Source organism: Mastacembelus armatus, chromosome 9 (genome assembly GCF_900324485.2).
Source record: "Mastacembelus armatus chromosome 9, fMasArm1.2, whole genome shotgun sequence".
NCBI lineage: Eukaryota > Metazoa > Chordata > Actinopteri > Synbranchiformes > Mastacembelidae > Mastacembelus > Mastacembelus armatus.
This window is the reverse complement of record NC_046641.1, coordinates 4,980,687-5,000,352: the sequence shown is the minus strand read 5'-3', so window position 1 is coordinate 5,000,352 and position 19,666 is coordinate 4,980,687. Positions and strand designations below refer to the sequence as shown.

Sequence of the window (19,666 nt, the reverse complement as noted above, 5' to 3'; positions counted from 1 at the left end):
CTCCAGATGATTGCAGGAGCAGCGGACATCTCAACCTATTTCAACAGGGCAAATCCGCACAGGGAAGCCTGAACAATGCTAATAGTGAGGTAAGCTTTTGTTTTTTTTGAACCCTCCCCCTTCAGCAATGCAGCAGCAGGAGGGAATTTGAATGGAAGACTGGCACGAGGAACTCTATTTTACAAATTACAAGAATTTAATGTTTATTTTACAGATACAGAACAGTCATTCTGCTTCATTTATTAACTTTGAATTGCTGCAGGTCAGTGCCATGGTACAAGCTTCTCAGAGCGGCTCAAAATGTTGAGAATGTTTCAAAATCAAATCTTGTAATTTTTTTTTTTTCAAACAAAAACATTTCGATGTGTTTCTACACCCTCTCTGATGAGCTCAACATGCAAACATCTCAACTACCTAGAAGGTTGATGAACTATATAACATATGGCTTTTTTGAAAGCAATAAAAACAAGGCAAATCAAAAAGTGCATCCAACACAAAAAAAAAAAAGAATTGAATTCCAGTCTTTGATCAAAGGTAATGTCCGTGTTAAGGAGAGGCCCCTCCTGTCTCCTCTCTTTGCTGGCTCACTGTCTGCACTGCTCAGGTAAAAGGTGCCCTGATATAGAGCTCTTGCCATTTAGGTTCAAAGGTCAAAGCAGACCTCTCCAAGGGCTCAGAACAGGTGCCAATGCTTCCCACAAAAATGCATTTCCTTTAAATAAATATGGCAGGGATTATCCAGCAGAAAAGAGTTTCAGTCTGTGAATGCACTTTGCAGGATTTGTAAGCCATCGGCAGGAGCATGTTGCCTTTCCTGCCTGTTTCCATTCCCACAGTGCTGCGATTAGCCCTGGTGGACAGCAGTCATTATCTGGGCCCATAGTCATAGTTAGAGGGGCCACTGGTGGCTGAGTACATGTTAGCTGTAGCTGGGTTCATGTGGTGATGATACGTATGTCCTCTGATACTGGGTAAAGGGTAGGGTGATGGCCTGGTCTTGGCCCCCAGGTAGTGTTCATAGGTGGTGGGGTACTTGTAAGGGTGGTGGTGCAGGGTGTCCGGGGGTAGAGGGTGGGGGTCTGGCCGAAGGTCGTGGGGAGGACTGGGTCGGCCACTTGTGAGTGGGACAGCATGGAGGCCTCCTGGGACAGGCAGGGCGGGGCTGAGGACCCGGGACATCAGCTGGTGAGCAGGGTCAGCGTGTATGGGTGTGCCACTGGGGTCTCGTTCATATTCCCGCCGATTGTCATCTGTGGAGGAAAAAGCATGAGGATAGTCAGAGAGAGCCAGCATGTGAATGCTTTGTATCAGTAGGCTGTCTAACTTTTTCTGAAAAGTTAGTTTCGGCTGCCCAGACTACAGTAGGCTATGAGACATATAGGTTTTCAAATGCTAGGGCTGATACCAGTCTTTTTTTGGGGGGTTTGGGTTGGGGGGAGGGTTGAAGCCAATAACAGCTTGCAATGTGCCCTTACATATAAGAAAATCTCATTCTACACACACATGAACAGTATTTTTAGCATTATTAAGAGGCTGAAATCTACCTAGGTCACTATACAGAAAAAACTGTACTTAAACCCGTTAAAATGTAAATAGTAATTATTTCTTATTGTTAAAACTTTTTTTATGCAAAAGTTAAATATTTTACTAAAAATGTTGCATTAGAAAAAAAACCTATTTCAAACATTCTTTTCAATAGATCAAAAGCCTGTCAGAGTCAAAGTGGAGCTTTCAATTGAATAAATATTTTTAATTTTATTATTGAACAAAATCTGTGTTGAGAAAATGTTATTTTCAATTGCAGATTTTACTGTATTAAGAAGCTGTGGTCAGCTGCATAAGAATGTCTTTTATATTAGCAGTGGGTGGGTGACACTGACTGATGGATATTGGATTTTTAATTAAAAGCCAGTGATAGCCTGAAATGAGAATGCACTACAGTACAAGAAAGTAAAGGAAATGTGGAATATGCCAACTGTTGAAAGACTTTTTTTCTAAAGTCTCAGTAACTTAACGTGACTGTGTTTCATGTTTGATAACAGGCATGGGTTTTGAAAGGAAACAAAGAGCGAGCTGCAGACCTTTCTCTGTGCCGTTCTGCTGAGGGGGAGATGACATTGGGTTTCTTGTTCTGGCAAAGGCACTCATTATTGGCAGAGAGCCTGGCCTGTGATTCCTGGGCCTGGAGCAGGGAGAGTGGATTCAGTTACATGCTCATTCAATGAATGTCCAGGGCACAATTTATTTATAATGTATTAAAATGATAAATGCACATTTTAAGCGTTTACACTGATGCATGTAATGAGCATTTACACATTGCCAAGCTCCACTTCACAGTGACAAAAATATGAAGCAACCTATCACATGATTCAGATTGTCCTGTTCTATAAATTTACCATATATTCTCATGAACCTCAGCGTAAATGCTTTAAGGAAACAAGAAAAAGTCATTTGCAGAGCTGGATGAACAGCATTTGAGCAAAGTCTCTCCATAGGCTTCGGCTGCCTCAGTGTACCAGATGGGTGGGGTTTACTCCTGTGTTACAATTACAAGAGTAGTGACAGAAAAGCACAGCCAATTGACTTTCAAACAATATCCAGTGATTTCTAAGTTTCATGGCACTCATCTGGCACCTGAGTGAGATTACACAAATACCAAAACTATTTTGCACGTCTATTTTGACCAATCCGCTCTGTTGTACATCTTCACATCATGTGGAAACATATCAATAAGACTGTGTTACTTGAGTGTAAACACTCACCAGTCCTCTGGGTCACAGTCCCTGAAGCCCTTTGCAAAGGGATTACTGGCTATCTTCAGCTGTGTGATCTGAAATCCAGAGCACATGAAATCAACATTTAATAAGATCATTGACATACAGCGTCAGTAGTCACTGCATTGATTTTTTTATTAGAAAGAACAGTGATTTTATTTTTTTTTGTTGGAATATCTAAAAATCCCACTGGAACACATCGGTGGTGTAATTATATTGAATTAAGTGGTTGTGTGTTGTTCAAGTTTACATCATGTTAATTCAGGGTTTTTCAAAACGCAAAGTGAATGTTTAAAAACTCCCAGTTAGTAAAGAGCTTATGTTGTTAGACAGTTTATTTCTGTACTTGCTTTTAACATTTACAGCTGTAAAGCGTCTGAGACCGGCACAGAGCAATCCACGTCATAAATAATTCACAGTTTCTCATTATCAATTTAATTCGATTTATTTGTATAGCACCAAATCACAATACAGCCACCTGAGGGCACTTTACAAAAAAACAAGCATTATCACCTGCACATCGACTTCAGATCTGCTTATCTGAATCATTTGTCGTCACATTATAAAGGCAGTAAAATGGTCCACTGTAACAACGCTTCAAGCACGCCTATAGAAATAATACAGTTCATTTCCTATAGTCACAGGATCTCACACTATTTCACCATTAGGCCAGTTTGTAAACGTGTGATAAGAAAGGAGATTATGTTAATTATTCACACATTAGGAGTTCGCGGTGAAAACCCGATGAATGGGTTTGTAAATCCACACGGGCGCAAAGGCTGCTAGAAAAAAAAAGCAGGGAGGACGCAGAAGAGCGCAGTCAACATTTACGCACGAAAGCGCGCCATGGAAGCAGCTGAGCTACGTTCATGTGGGTGGAAAATGTTATCACAGATAGACGACAGGCTGCTTTCTTTTACAATGTCTCAAAATCATTAGCCGTTTAGCCTGTCATATATCACCTTATTGCCCAAATGTTCAAATAAAATGGCTTATTTATATATGGGCATTTCACTGATGAGCAAATGTGTGTTTTCACTGTTGGTTTGACACAAGTTTGGAAAAAGCTGCTCACCCGGTGGTTCTGGTACGCCGTCACCGCCGTGAAGCGGGTTTCCTCAAAAACAAAGGTTTTGTAATTCTCCTCTGCATATTTCTCGCTGTCCTTGCGTGGGTCCACATAAACCACGTGAAACCTGGGCTGGTATCGGTGCATCGAGTTCAGTATGATCTGTGAAAGACACGGGAGGCGTCAGCACTCATAAAGAATTATAATGAAAAAACACTGTACTAAAGGGCTGTAGGCTTAAACTCAGCTAATCGAGTTGTTTTATAGTTAGTAGTAGATCAAAAACACACACTAAAGTCTCGTAAAGGCCAAACGAGGAAGTGTCTGTTAAAATGATCTTATTTAGCCAAGTACATATGAAAAACAAGTGGGGGTCGGCACATTTGTAATCATGACGTTTATTTAGTTAAATAGAACAACTCCACTTCCACACATTTCTGAATTAAAAGCCTATACTTTTATTGATTTGTTTATTTAGCGCTTGATATTTAGAAACACCAAGCAGTGATGTTAACTGATCGTTTGGGGCCCACGGTGGACACTGCGTATCCTGATTTTCCAGGAATCCCGGGCATGTCAGAACATTTTCAGTGTTTGATAAAATATTTGCCCAAATCTCGAGAAGGCCTCCTTTGCTCCTTTTCTCATTTCGCAGCTATTGCCCTTACACAGAAAGGCGCTGATGATCAAATGGGAAAGACTAAAATAATTTCCAGCGGTGAAATGTTCCACTGCTTTTGGAGTAAAGCCTGATAGATGACTATTAGTCAAAATATCAAGGATTATTACTGTTAAAACACTCGGATCAATCAGTCCACGGAAGAATAAAATGTTCAGCCTCCCCTTTAACGGTAATAATCATCTGAGACGGTCTGGTTGTCTCTATATTTTTTTTAACCCCTTGGAGTGTGGTGACGAAACTAAATGCTAAATGTTTACATTGTGATTTTGTCGTCTTTTGTAGCCCACATTTGCTGCTCGCTGTTGTGTGGAGCTCACACTGTGTGTTTTGTGGTCACATTAAGGTTTTGTTGTGCGTGCGTTTATGACCAGTCGCGCACTTACATGTCCGTTGTCATCCAGCAGGTTGTTAGTGAGTTTGAGCTTATCGAAAGAGACGATCTGCTTCATCCACTGGGCGCCTTTGGCCGGAGAGTCCGGGTGGTAGTGTACCCTGCCCGGTGTGGCGGGGTCAGCCTTACCCGCCACCAACCACGACGAGCTGTGGAAAGCATACCTGAAAGACCGCAGAAAGTTAAGACACGAGGCTCTGATTGTCCAACATTATGCAATGTGAATTAAACATCCGTGCATGTGTTGATGTGTAGACACTACGGCTATAGAAACAACTGAACTGGGGAAAATGTAATTTATTTCTAAGCATATAGGCTCATATAGGCTCATATAGGCTCATATAGGCTCATATAGGCTCATGGTGGCATATTTCAGATACACGGATCGGTTAAATGTGGTATAAATGTAATAATTTGAGTATAGGCTGTAGTAACACTTTCATTTAATTATTCATTCTTTAATTTATATTGTAGTGTAGTATTTAATTGCTTTCAGATTAATGGTGCACCTCAGCATAAACCCTCTGATCCAGTGCAATATTTTACGGCTCTCTGGTGACAGAAGCGCATTTCATTTGTCTGAGGACAGTTACCTGTAACGTTTGTCGTCTACAGGCAGGAAGTCCATCAGGAGCATATAGTCGGCCATGGGATCCATCCCAAATATTTTCACTTGGAAAGTTGGAAACATTCTCCTGGCAAAGAAAAAAAAAAATCAAAGATTATGGGACGACTTTTGGGGTCTGACTGAAATGGTTGGTGCTGCTGTTTGCTTGAGTGCATATTTTGTTTTTATAGGCCTACGCTGCTTTTTAAAACCGAATCATCTGTGTGTGGACGGTGCTGTACACTGTTATTTATTTGTTATTAGGAATTCGTCACAGGTGCCAAAAATGGTTTTGCCAGAGTATTTTTAAAAATCCGGCATGGTTGCACTTTGCAGAGGAAATTCAGCTCCAGGCCAACAGAGCTGGATTTGGTCTGAACTGTAGAGGAGGACGCAACCTTCAGAAAATGACGTGATTTAGTCTGTGCGTGACCAGATAAAACACTCCCTCATCTGAATAGCCTAGAGCTTTCGGTTTGTTGTCTTTTAGCACTACTTAAAAAAAACTAAAAAAATCTTTTGCACGACGCTTTAACTTCTGCTGGATTTGATGGATTGCAGACACCACAGGGCCTGAGCACATGTAGTGGAAACACACAGACGCAGATGGGTGGTGTTTTTGTAGGACAGGTACTCTTTTTAGCGTTAGCGATAAATATCCAGAATTATATAGCTTAAAATAAAAAAAAAAAAAGAACAGGGAACATTTAGAGCATGCTACTAATATTTTCTCGACATTTCTCTGCTTTGTCCCCAGAAATTTACACTGAATCTTTTTTTTTTTTGTTTTGTTTTGTTTTTTTTTTTTTGGGGTGTTTGGCTTTAAGTATCGTCGGCGGCTCGGTCAGCGCTCATGCACACAAACATTTGTTTTTCCCCCCTTCTCCTAACTAGGTTAAGTTACTGTGTAGGGCCGGTATCCCCCAAGAACATCAGCTGAAAGTTGAGTAATCCGCCGAGTCAGTGAAAGGGATCCTAAAATCAACGCTCAATTAACGTCAGTGTTGTGGCTAGGTGAGGCTGAAGGAGCTTTTGAAGTGCTCTGCTGCGGATCTCCTTTCTCCTGTCAGGCAGCGCCGAGCGCGGAAACTCAACCCTCACTTTCAGGATTAAGTCTATTATCTCCTGCCTCTTTATATTATTATAATACAGAAATCACTCTGACGCGTGTAAGTGCCATATTTGGTGTTTACCGGTTGAAAACAATGCTATACTGAATATTAGTGAAAGATTTTAGGGGTCAGAGGTCAGTGCTGGTAAGAATTTTGCCCTGCGTACGGATACAAACACAGCTAAAATAAAGTGGGCCTACACAGTCTGCAATAAAAATGCCTCTCTGATTTATCTTTAATTTTGGAAAACTAAACTCGAGATATCAGATCTTTTTTTAAAATTAGGCCTGCCATATTTATTTTAATAACCCCAATCAAATCCTACTAACTTGTTGTGTATTTGTTCAGTGTACGCAAAAATGTTTTAGTGAGGCTGACGAGGAAAGAAAGAGACGCAGACACTCTAATAATGAGGACACATTAAAAAAGAAAGGTGAACACGTGTCGAGGCTCGATTAAAAACAGCAGTGTGACACTGTAACGAGCTTGTGTGGGAGTTAAACACTCATATAAAACATCTGAAACAGCAGCAGCCTAATGTCGCGGTGCCTCAGATTCAGGCTGACACTGAAGAAAACCAGCCGAGAGCCACAGATAGCTTTGTTGGATCGATGACACGCATCAGGATCAGACCAGCATGGTGTTTACAGCTGACACACAACCACATGCAAGTCTCAGGCCTGAACCGCTCATTGCACAGCTTCAGACAAAAAGCCAACCGGGCCCACACAGCGATCATGTCCGCTTTCATTTATTTCTTTCACCCGGCACTTCAAACCTTAATGTGCAGGCAACAAGACACTGTTTTCTCGTATCCGATAAATGTTATGATGAACTGAGACACCACGCAGTCAAATAGTGAAAACAGTTGTTTCATAATGAACTCCAGAAGAAGAAAGAAATGTATAAAAAATGAAAAACCTTTGTCCGAATTGGATTTGTTAGTGTTTATATTTCTAAACGAACTAAATCGAAATATATCCTTCATATCTGATTTGCGTCTTCACCATAAATGTTCAAACTGTTTAAAATGAAAAAATAAAAACGTGGGACCCACTGAATTTCCTACATAGCTGCCTAATATAATCTGTTAGAGTAAAACGTAATTTAGCCTATCCTGTATTATTTGTTCGCTCTATCCAAATGTGCTTGAGGTTTAGCTGGAGAAAAGTAATTTAACAGCGCCCGGTGTGTGTGTGCAGTCTGTGCTCACCTGCCAGCCTTGGTGACGATCATTTCTGTGCCCAGCTGATTAAATTCGTCCCATAAAGCTTTCATCTCCAACTGGACGTTAATGTTGGCCACTTTGGGATTCTTCTTCACGATAGTTTTGCTGTTCGGTGTGGAGTTGGAGGACGACGAGGAGCAGTTGGGAGTCCCACTGTCGCTCGGCGGGGCCTGGCCCGGGTTAGACCCCGGGTAGTTGTAGTTGTGCTGTGCGGCCGGGCAAGGCTCAAAGTGGGACTCATGTTGGCTGTAGGGGTCCCCGGGGGACGGAGAAAGGTGGTAGCCCCCCGACGTGTTGAGACTGCTCAGGCTGCTCGTCGTGAAGGCTGCAACATCGCAAAAATGGGACAGCTGCGTCAGCCACGGACTGGATATGGCTGAAATCATCCCAAAAAACTGGATTTACTAAATAAGCCTTGCACCGTTAAAACACAATCAGTAAAAACAGAAGCAGAATTCAGTGATCTCCAAATGAAGATGTCAGGCACAAATGCACGCCTTTCGCTTTTAAAAGTTTCCGTCTCGGCTTCTCGTGAATCCCAGAGGTTGCATCCACTGCCTGCATACTACACTCGGCCTGATCTAAAATAACACACGTCCGTGTAGTGCCGAAATCTTTCCAAAAACAGTCACGGAGAATCTCTGAACTACTGGCAGAAACGAGCTTCGAGTGCGTGTGAATGAGACTTTGCTTTGGATCGATTGCGCTCTGAGCGGCTCTGTTGTGCGCTGCTGCTGCTGTGTGTTACACTGCAACCCCGTCTCCTCTCTTATCTGACGCATAGGGCCTCCCCTTTGCGATAAAACCGGTTCTTATTTCTATTTAGATAAGGAACTGCAGGTAATGTGCCTTTTCCTCGCCTTGGGACGAGACTGATTGACATAGAAGTGCGCCCCTTTTTAATGGGCTTTCCGGCACCCATTTAACTGGGGGTATCGCCCACGTTACCCCCTTTAACAAACAATAGAGGATCTGACCGGCAGAGTGGAGTGTGAAGGCTTTTCAAGGTAAATACCCACTGATTTGCATGAACAAACAAACAAACAGGCAGCAGGTGACTGTTCCTTTCTTGTTATTGGGAACACACACCCCCCTTCTGGCTGGATATGCTTATTATGGTCTGTTTTTACCATTATGCACAGGGTACCCGTGTAAACCCTCCTCCTCTTGGCTTCATTTTCAAAGAATGTGTCCACGAATTAAAGTTGACTCTGTGTGTAGCACTTTGGGGTTTTGAAATAGGAAACTTTTCCCACTTTTTCCGTTGCTTTGTATGCACGTCTTCTCCCTTACGGCATGAATTTTCACAGAGGACCAACTATGCCAGAACTGAATTGTACAATAATTTCATTCATGCATTCAAAACGACGGGTCCGTGCGTGGTTTTGCGCATTGCGCTCTGTTGTGCATGTTGAATATGCCGATCAACCGAGCAGATAAATGGGTGCTGGGTATTTTCGGGTGACCGGTGTACATGCTACAGGAGCTCTACGGGCATCAACAAACACTTTTACCTTCCATTTCCCGGGTGACAGTGCTGTAGTGCATTTTAAAGGAACTGTGGTTGCGCAGGTCTGGCTTGTTCAGGCCGGTGCTCTGTTTGTCAAACGGTGCGTTTCCTGCTTGCTCTGCAGCCGAAATCAGAGAGGCAATACTGAAAGCATTTGCCTTTGGTGAGAGGGGACCGCCGTCGTCCATAGGCAAGGGATCGAGTCGGAAAAAGACGTCCCTCCTCCTCCTCTGCTTTCCAACCGCGCAGAAAGCAGGAGAAGGTTGCGCACAATAGAGAGGAACATACGCCAAATGGGATTTTTACATTCCGCCACCGGGACTCGATGGGGGAGAGAGTCTGGGGTAGATTGTATTCCCACGGCTATTGTGAAGACGCAAAAAGCTCTCCGGTGCTCAGATTCGTTTGATTAAAGTCTAAACACGTCCTGGTGTCAAAACATAGTTCATCCGCAACAAGAGAGTGAGCGCTTCCCTTGTTTCTCCTCCGGTCGGTGGCGGGGTGGTGTCATCTGAGTCCTGCCTTGAGGAGAAGCTACTACTGCTACGAGAATGTCAAAAGTGAGCGAGATCCGCCTCCCCCTGCACCACTAGGAAAAAAGAGTCTGCGCTTTGCACTGGATGTTTTATTTCAATAAGACCTTGACAGTCATTTGAATTCAACTCCAACGTCACTGCAATGTCCGGCTTCAAAGTTCCTCACTTTTCCAGTAAATTACAGGGCTATATATGCGTTTGCATGTTCGAGCTACCCAGACAGTGTTGCTCCTGCACCGAGTTTGTCTGGGGCATCAGAGGCTGCACTGCAAAAATATCAACATTTATTATCAATTACGCGACAGCACATGTGAAAAGTTAGTTTTTCCTCAGCAAAGTCGTAAGAACACACAGGACTATTCAGTCAGTTAATTCAGATTGTTTACACATTTTTCAGATGTTTGAAATGTTGCCTTTAATTTGAGGAGAAATAGAAAACACTGATATGAGATATTAAGACAGAAATAAGTGGGAGTTGACAGACATTTTACTTGATCTTTTACTAGATCACACATTTTCGACGCAGGTTAAGCTGTCTCCATTAAGAGATGGTATATCTGGTTATGCAACCATCCATCCTTGTGCACTTTTCTAATGTATTTTACTGTCAAATTCAGCAATTTCGCGCAGACGTTTCTTGGATTTCCGAGGCCGCTTTACCTCCTGTACATTTTGCTCCATACAGAAAAACATACAGAGATTTCTGCCCAGCAAAATGCCATCCGTGCACTCAGTAAACAGGGAGGATAAACACACGTCGCACTCCAGGCCGAGGCTGGACTTGACCTCTACGCCTTGGGCCTCCATTGCCTGGTTGGTTGTCAGCTTATCAAGTTCAGCTTTAAAGTGCAGCAACCGGCGACGTGGTTTGTTGGAGCTGCTGCGATAGCGACCGAATAGAAGTGTAATTTACACTGGAGTCACTGAATCAAGTGTGAAGGCAGCAGCAGGGTTCTAATGGGATAGAGCTTTAGAGGATTATCTCTATTTGTTTTGGATGCCTCTTTTGAAGGCAGTGAGCATAAATAAACTACAGCAATATGTTGTTTAAGGTAAATATTTACGATAGATAGATAGATAGATAGATAGATAGATAGATAGATAGATAGATAGATAGATAGATAGATAGATAGATAGATAGATAGATAGATAGATAGATGGCGTCTGTGACGTTATGATTACTTTATAAAACAAATTACGCATGGTGCAGTGTAAACGAAGAGGACGTGTTTCTGCCAAAGTACCACGACCACTTTTTATCAGATATGATGCCGTCGATACCAATTCACTTCATCACTGCCAAGTTGGAGGCCTCCTTTGTAAATATTCAAGTGATAACAGACAAAGTACAGGAGCAGATCAAAATGGGAAGAGACTGTGTAGGAATTTGCTCGCAGGTCTCAGCAGTGGCCAGAACACAGGGAAGCATTCAACACTGCCCTTATAAATTATCGACTTTTAGGTGAATTTTAGTTGGAAAAAATGTTTATCAGCAAGCTACATTTAATTTCTGTGACGAAAAAACGTCCTGTAGAAAATCCAGGTGCTATTTATTGCTAAACTTTCAGATTGAAGCAAAGGAACAATCAGAGCAGAATCAAAAACATAAATATAAAAAGTATTGATTGTGTACAATATAAATTTTATACCTGTATATCAATAAGACTGATTTAATTACGTGGTAGTGAATAAATGATGCATTATGCAGGAAACTTTGTAGCCTGTTAATGAAGCCAAAGTGAACATTTCTGTAAAGTGTAAAAAAGCAGGTCGAATATAGGCTCCATATCTTTGATATTCTCATAGAGCTGAAGACTTCAGCACATAAGATCCGAGCCTGACGACAACTAGACAAAGTGAGCGAAGTATGTGGACAGTCCTCGGTGATTAGAGGATACAGACCTGGACAACAACTACCCTGTCTCTGTTCACAGCGGGGACATGTCTGTATGTGATCTCTGTCAGTGTAGCCCAATAACTGTGTGTTATTGTTTGTTTTTCATTGAAAATGTAACGGCGACGTATTTATTATTTAAATTGGGAATGTGTACTCCTAGTTTGAAGTTATAAAATTGTAGGCCTTCATGTAGTCCACATAGAGGGAAACAGCATCGGATTTAGTGATCAGATGATTAAGTTTGTCTTTAGTTACTGCTGAAGCGCCGTCGTGTGATTAAAATCAGCATTTTGGCTGTCATTCCCAGGTAATGGTACTAATACCAGTAAAACACTTGTAATCCTACCTATTTACATTGTCTATGCAGAACTATTTGGCTGTGACCCTGCTGACATGGAGTGAAGTCTGAAAACAGGCTTCATAATTCATTTTAGATGTTTGAATTATTTTTGAAATAACTGTTTGATTTGTCGCACTTTTCTAATTTCTAGGATAAATATTTTACATAGGAGAATAGGACCCATCCTCACCACGTATCATTTTAGTTTGTTTTGTAATTGATCACGTTATATTCTTACCTTATATGCTCTTGTTTTTCAGACCGCATAGTGAGACTCTATAAAGATTACTGACAGGATACTATACAAGGATGACAGGGGACAGGAAGCAAAGATGGAGATCCGCGCTGTCAAGGCGTGCGCTTTTACGCACTTCAAAAAGTATTTAAATATCTTTTCCTAACAAAATTGCAAAGAGCAAATCCATAAGTTTGACTGCAGTTCTGTCTCAGTAACAGTGGTTTTTGTCACATCTTTCCAACCATTTAGCCTCACACAGCACACATTTAATCATGTTGTTAGTTGTTTTCCTGATGTCCTTTACACGAGAATCGGAGGCTTCTCCTCGTGCACGAGAGGCCTGTGTGTCTCGTTGTGATAATATGACAAATTCAAATTCAAAACACTCCCGCCCGTGTCTTATTAAATGCCACAGGTCTCGAAAACGTCAAGCCTCAGCAGCTGCTATTTATGTGTTATTAGTCAGAGATGTGATTAGGTCATCGGTATATCTGGAAAGACCTGTGGGTGCACACTTTCTTTTTTCTTCTTCTTCCTCTCGCTCTATTTCTGCTCCTGTGTTTCTCCCAGACGCACCATAAGATAATATAAAATCCCTTTTGATATGTTTATGCTTGTGTTGTGGAGACGTCTATTTCACCATTCTTTAGTTTAACGAGCTTGTCTGTGCCACAGTTTCACCTGGTTAAAAAAAAAATTGTGCGCTCATTTAACAGATAATAAATCACCAATGATTCCACTGATCATAAAAAACAATGAATTTCACATTCACGTTGCTTGACTGAACCTGTGGGGACCGATGCGGCGCACTCCTCGTATAAAACCCAATCCTCTGTAAATATTAGTCTAAATGCCTGAATAAGAACGAGAGGAAGTGAGCAGTTGACCGCTGACAGCAGAGGGCCCGGGCTGTCCCCTCTCTCCGCGGGGCTTTAGGAAACGCACGGAGAAATGCAGGTATGGAGGAGAAAATATTCAAAAAGGTGACTGAATGTCTACAGGACCTCCGGGCGGTGATCAATTTAAAATCAAAAAACAAAATAAAAACATGTAGCCTATTTAATAGATAATATAAATTAATCTCCGTAACAAGACTGTCCTTAAATCCATTGGTTTAAAATGTATAAACCCGCAATGAATAAGTGCAAATTAGCAAACGAGGAATAATTAGGTTTTCTTTAATTAAGTTTTTATTTATGTTTTATTGTATAGTTAATTGTGTATTGATGCAGCTAATGAAAAAATCCTATAACCTACCTTTTTATAATGAACTGTAGTTTTGACCTATAGGCCTTTGAAGTAATGCAAAAATATTATTACTCCTCGTCGTCACAGGCACGAAACATATTCGCTATATTTACAACCATTATAATTCTACTGGTCAGCGGACAAGTAATCGAAGATAAAATCAACTTGACAGAATCATGTAATCCATTTCCCCGCTTAAAGTGTTAGGTAAATGGAAATCTGTTTTTCTTTTCTGCGCAGGTGCAGTCAGTTTGCTGTCTCACAGCACCAGAAGGGCTTTAATTTGGTCGGTTTGCTAAATTTGTGAAAGTCTTTATTCACTACTCCGGGTGTCCACTGCCTCTCCCGACACGAACTGTCCACGTCAACGTTTATTTGAGTATTCATTAAAACTTTCCAAACATTTGACCACTGTGATGAATATTATTCATTATTTATTTTTCTCTATTTGTAATTTCACTTCACTGTCACTGAGTGGCTATAGATGGATATTTGGTCAGTTGCCATTATGAATAAATGTAAAATTAAGAAAGAAAGAAAGAAAAAGAAAGAAAACAGTAGCGGTATAATAATGGTGCATAAGCTATTTAATATGCGCAAATTTGCGCGATGACTACGGGGCAAACCTGGGTTTATCTGTGCACGGACGCGCGTTTGCAACAGGGTAGTTGGTAAATACTGATGGAGTTTGAGCACACACTGTGTTACAGGTGTTTGCACATCTAGATCGTCCTTCACCACGCCTTCAGTCATGCGTAAAAGCGGCCACAGTACAGTAATCCCATAATCAATGTCAACAGATACAGCAACATTACAAATATCAAGGCAAAGCTACAAACCCTGTAATATAGTCGGGATAATACCAAAAAGTCACCATCAATATAAGATGTTATTCACAGATGCTAAACCTGATCAGACTGTTAGAGGCACTTTAGTCTTAATTGCATTTAATGTTTCTATATTTTTTGACTCCTGGCCTTATTAACTTAAATAACCTGAAAAGGAAAAACTGAGGCCATCCATGTCCTTGTTGGTATATAAATGTGGTTTTCCGGTTCAGCCCTGTTCTGTTCTCTTTGTATTTGGGGGGTCATCATAAAAGGACATGTGCATAAAAACACAATGACATGAATACAATGGCTGACCAAAGGTGAAAATCATGATTCCCCAGTGTCTGTTCCAGGCAAATTCCACCATTTATTCCCACACACATTCATGCAACATGGAAAACATGCAGCAAACATCAGCTATTAATATTGTGCATTTCAAAACACAAACATTACTACATCAGTAATGATGTTATATACAACTTTTTGTTTCTTTCAGTTGGGTAATATTAAATAGTCCACAGTGTGAAAAATAGGTTTTGTGCTTGTATAATCTGGACGTTCAATAACTCCACTACTCCACTTGTATTTGTCCAAAACACCATGCAGAAATAAAAAGAGTTGCCTGGGAGGATATGTGCCACCACTATTTGTTTATTTTGGAAAGGCAGGTCCTCTCTTCACGTCTTCTGAGGGTTAACGAATATAGGCCTGACAGCTGCCAACGGTGCCCTTCAACATGCTCTGTGCGGCTTGGTTGGAGCAGGCCGAGCTCGACTCTAGTTCTCCGCAGCTCCACCACACCTGAAGCAACACTGGAAGGAGATACAGCTGAGCAGGCAGTTATCACCCAGCTACCATTAGATTAAGCCTATTTCTTTATTTCATCAAGAGGAGGAAAATCATACATGTATTTGTGTGTATTTACTGTATGTGTACTGTTAAACCATCTGAATATTTCTTTCAAAGTTGTCAGTTTAATCTTTCATGGAGAGATGGATAGAGCAAAAATAGTTTGGAATGTCTATGTAGGACATAGGAAGGGTGGGGGGATGCTTAGACTCAGATCCCTTTTCAAAATCACTTCTTCTCTTTCCCTCCCGTCTTTGTTTTAAAACTGGGAAGCTTTTAGCTTTTGAAAAGTATCCTTTTCCTATCTGTTGCACAGCGGCCCCAGTCGTCATCACCTTGCCTCTCCCCGCAGTCCTATTGGAGCGCCAGTAAATAGCTGGCATTCCTGCCACAAAGAACCAATGATGTGGGCTCTGGGCCTACGTGATCTCCCCAAATCAATTAAGTCCTTTCTTCTCCACAACTGGAATCTGGGGCCTTTGTCTCGCTAATACATCTTAAACCCAGCATTAAATGCAAAGACAGAATATACGCTCATTATAGATCTGTCACTGCCTGCTTTGCTCTTCTCAGCCTCATGCATGATCCCAAGATGGCTTCAGTGAGCAGAGAAGCCATGCTGCACTCTGGCTGGAGCGCGTTGCCTCCTCCTTATCTACCACCCCTCCCTGCTCCCTTGGTATTTATTTGAATATGAGAAGCCCTGCTTGTTGTTTCTGGCAGAGGGGGCTCAAGGCTGAGACCCCCTCCCCAACACTGCCACCATCAACACTCAACCCTCCCCAAAGGTCTTCCATTTCTCCATCACTTGTTCCATTTGTCCTTTCAGCCACTCTGGCTTGTTCATGCTTCCCTGGCCTCTGCTGCCTTCTTGAACTTGAACCTGAGACCTCTAGGCCATTACAGAGAGCTTCACCGTGTATGTGTTTGAATGCATACAGGCGTGTCTGATTAAGCACTTTCCCTCTCGATCTAAAATTAATAACTGTTAGTGGAGTTAATGTCAAAGCCAGTGGGGAGGCCAGAATATGCTGTTTTTCTTTGAAAACCTTTTATATGTGAATATATCCTCTAAAGTAATTCTGATCAGTAAATGCACCTTTCATAGACTGATCCTGATTTTTCTGCTCTTCATTTTGTCATATGTACATGTGTCTGCCCATTGGTTCATCTGAAGAAAGGCCTTAGGTGTCGATAAGTCCTCCAGCATGTCTGATAATGTGAGCGTTTCTAGCAGGGTTTTAACATGGCAATTTGTTCTGTGACAGTAGGATCGAGAGTCAAGAATTGCCCCTTACCAGCAACAGGAAGTGGATAACATGTCCATTAGAGAGGCCCCCACACCAATCTGAGACATTGAAATTAGGGGATCAGAGGCGTTCAGACATTGACCTTGGAATGCCAATACCACACCCCCAGCTGGAAATGCGCAGCGGAGGAGACAGGAAAATGAACTACAATGTGGCTTTTTGTTTGGACGTCCAAGAGATTTTGGTTGAAGGGGGAATATTGGGCCTTCCTGTGCTCCTCTTCCAAGATGAAGAAGCAGGAAGTCACACAGGAGGTAAACAATGTGCAGAATGGAGCCAATACTAAGGACTGGAATTTACACCCCCATCATCCCTATTGGCATGGCTCTGAGCCAGTTGATAATGGACATGGCGCCCACCAAACACCCAGCTTCCATGTTGCAAATATTTCCCTCCCTTAGAAAATGTTTATGTTCAGCACAGCACAGAGTAGAATGACCTACAGAGTTTTTGCAGTAGCGTTTTTTTCCTTGGATCAGACATATCTCAGGTCTTAGGCTGTGCTCCAGGTCACAGATCTTGCTCTGTGCATCTTGTCACTCAGTCACTGGGAGAAATCTGTCAGAGCAGCCTCCACCAATCACGGCAAGGGCTGGGCTGTCTGATGCTGATTACGGCAATTCATCATGTCAGGCACTCCTTGCCACCACATGTTTGTTTTGATCTTTTCCTCTCCAGCACAATGACAGTGAAAGATGAGGGACCATGTGGCTGGGCCGGCACTGTGCCATGGAAACCAGCAGCCCAAGCAGCAGCTCTGCTGGAGCAGGGTCCCACCACGGAGCTGGTGGGACCCTGCTCCAGCAGATTGAGGCTTGGAAAAAACAAGCTTAGTAGGCTGAGGAGAAGATTTGGCCGGCTGGCTAATTGCAGACCAAAAAGTGTAACTTTAGGTGATGGGAGGGACTAAGGCATGTTGACTTGAGTTCACTGGGGGGGCTAAACTGACACTCAGTTCCCCCAGAGCGGACAGTTCCTGAAACCCCCTGGAGTTAGCTGGGGGGTCTGGGTCACATTAAGGGGGTACTGTGTGGCCTACTAGAGCAGACCACATGACCAGCTCCTCTAAAACAAGCACTGCTGTGTCCATAATGTCAAACACTTCCTCCATTTGCATCCATTAGCCAGCTCTGGAGGTGGCAAGGAACATTTGAGAGCTGAAGGAAAACAAAGGTCCAGAGATTACATGGCCCGTATGTATATAAAAAAGTTCCCTTGCTTTCTGTACTAGGGCAGAAACAAAATTTACTCAAATAATCTATTTATTTTGGACACACTGAGGAGCTTTTCTATTTGCATGAAGTTGTATTTTTTTAATAATCTGAAATGAGAACATTAGTTGATTGTATTGTTACTAGTGTCATTTGACTAGTGACTAGTGTCACTACAATTAGAAGTGTTTGTTTACACATGCTGTTTCTAAAAATTCAGCTTGTATGGAAAAACAGGCTGGTTTAGGGCCTTATTTGTTTGTAAACTTTAAAAATGTTTACTTGCATTAACTTTAAAAATTTAAATAAGTACAAATCATATTTCATAAAACATAATTTCAAAAAGTACAGAAAATGTAACTTTGTAAAACTTTTACTTTAGTATGTTTGGACCTTTAATTATTTCAGCTGAAAATGTACTTGAATTTTGGTTTTCAGTTCAGGTAACAGGTCAAAGTGTAGTACTTTGAGTTGTTTATAAGTTTTTAAAAGGTCTAACTAAAAGCTGTATCCAAGCATTAAAGCAGTTGCTTCCAAACACTAGTAAGTAATTTATTTTATTAAATAAATCATTGAAAATACAAAAAGCTGGAGTGATTAATGATGAATGTAAAACATGTATAAAAGCAGGCCATTTGACAAATAAACTTTGTATTTTAGGTAATATGTAATAATATTTTTTTCATTATCTTAAAGACAAAATATTTCATTTATGCAGCTGACATAAAAAAAAACTGAATGACCTTTTGAATGATTTTTTTGTGATCCCAACAGTATTTAACAGTTTCAACAATAAAAATGGATCATGGAAGTGAACATAAAGCTGTTAACCTCAAAAAACATAAAATTCAAAATGTTGATCAAATGAATTTCAGTCATTCCCTGTACTAGAGACCTCAGGTTTCACAATAGGAGTTTTACATAAGGTCTTTGAGTGTATCTGCCACAGACTTAAATACCTTTATTTACACTGATATTACTCTACATGATCCTTTTACTTTTACCTAGGTATTCTACCGGCCCCTATCTTTCTAACCTGGACCGTAAAAAATGGGAGGACCCTGTGACAATTGAAACAGGCAGCAGAAATCTTTCTCATCATGCATGTTGCAGCACCCTCCCATGGGGCTCACACTGAGAAGGCCTAAACATTGGAGAGTATTTGATTTGGGGAAAAAATAGCCCGCGTGTTTGGGTCTGATCTCTCAGCTCATTAATCTTGGTGGTAGTGATACAGTGAGTCTCATAGGCTGGCATATTTTCAGCCAGCTTGAGAGTAATGATATTTATTAGAACATGTCCTCACTTGCTGTATGTCTCTTACCGTATCTGACATCATCGTCCTAGATACTGAGTTGTGTTTACATCTGACTAAGAGGAAGAGGGTTGGACATCAATACTGTTCAGTTTTTTATTTTTTAAAACTTGGTAAAGAATTTATTTATTTTTTGCTTGAAACCTTAAATCCTGTTTAAATAGCTCTGTAAATGAGGAAATATATATAAAATAAGCAACACACTAAATATGTTACTCTGACAAAATTCATTTTGCACTTACAGTAAAACATTTGCTGCCTGTGAAAGAAGCATAATATCAATCTTCTAAATAACTATTAAAGAAAAGCTATATATATTAGTAAAAATACAACCAAAATTACATCACTGGTTTAGGAAAAATAGTCTAGAAAGGAGGATTTATCAGGATTTACATTGTATATTTAACCGACTTGAAGATGATGAATCCTGTAGAAAGGCAACAACATAGTTTACAGTAATTAATGATATTTCAGTAGCAAACCAAAGTTATTTATCAGTGATCAGCTAGTAACAGTCAT

The 19,666-nt window shown here is 41.2% G+C and overlaps 1 protein-coding gene across 2 annotated transcripts; it reads right to left on the bottom strand.

The window, feature by feature from the left end:
* Positions 1-202: 202 nt before the first annotated feature.
* Positions 203-9,561, bottom strand: tbx1 (T-box transcription factor 1). 2 transcript variants are annotated; one of them, XM_026321729.1, is made up of 8 exons: positions 9,378-9,561; positions 7,849-8,239; positions 5,510-5,611; positions 4,909-5,080; positions 3,850-4,005; positions 2,763-2,830; positions 2,082-2,182; positions 203-1,250 (listed from the first exon to the last, which is right to left on the bottom strand). In XM_026321729.1, exons 1-8 carry the CDS (start codon positions 9,559-9,561, stop codon positions 868-870), a joined length of 1,557 nt encoding a protein of 518 aa, XP_026177514.1. In that variant the 3' UTR covers positions 203-867. The 2 variants fall into 2 exon arrangements, with proteins under 2 accessions (XP_026177514.1, XP_026177515.1); XM_026321730.1 differs by having other exon boundaries at positions 868-1,250; positions 7,849-8,188.
* Positions 9,562-19,666: the final 10,105 nt, after the last annotated feature.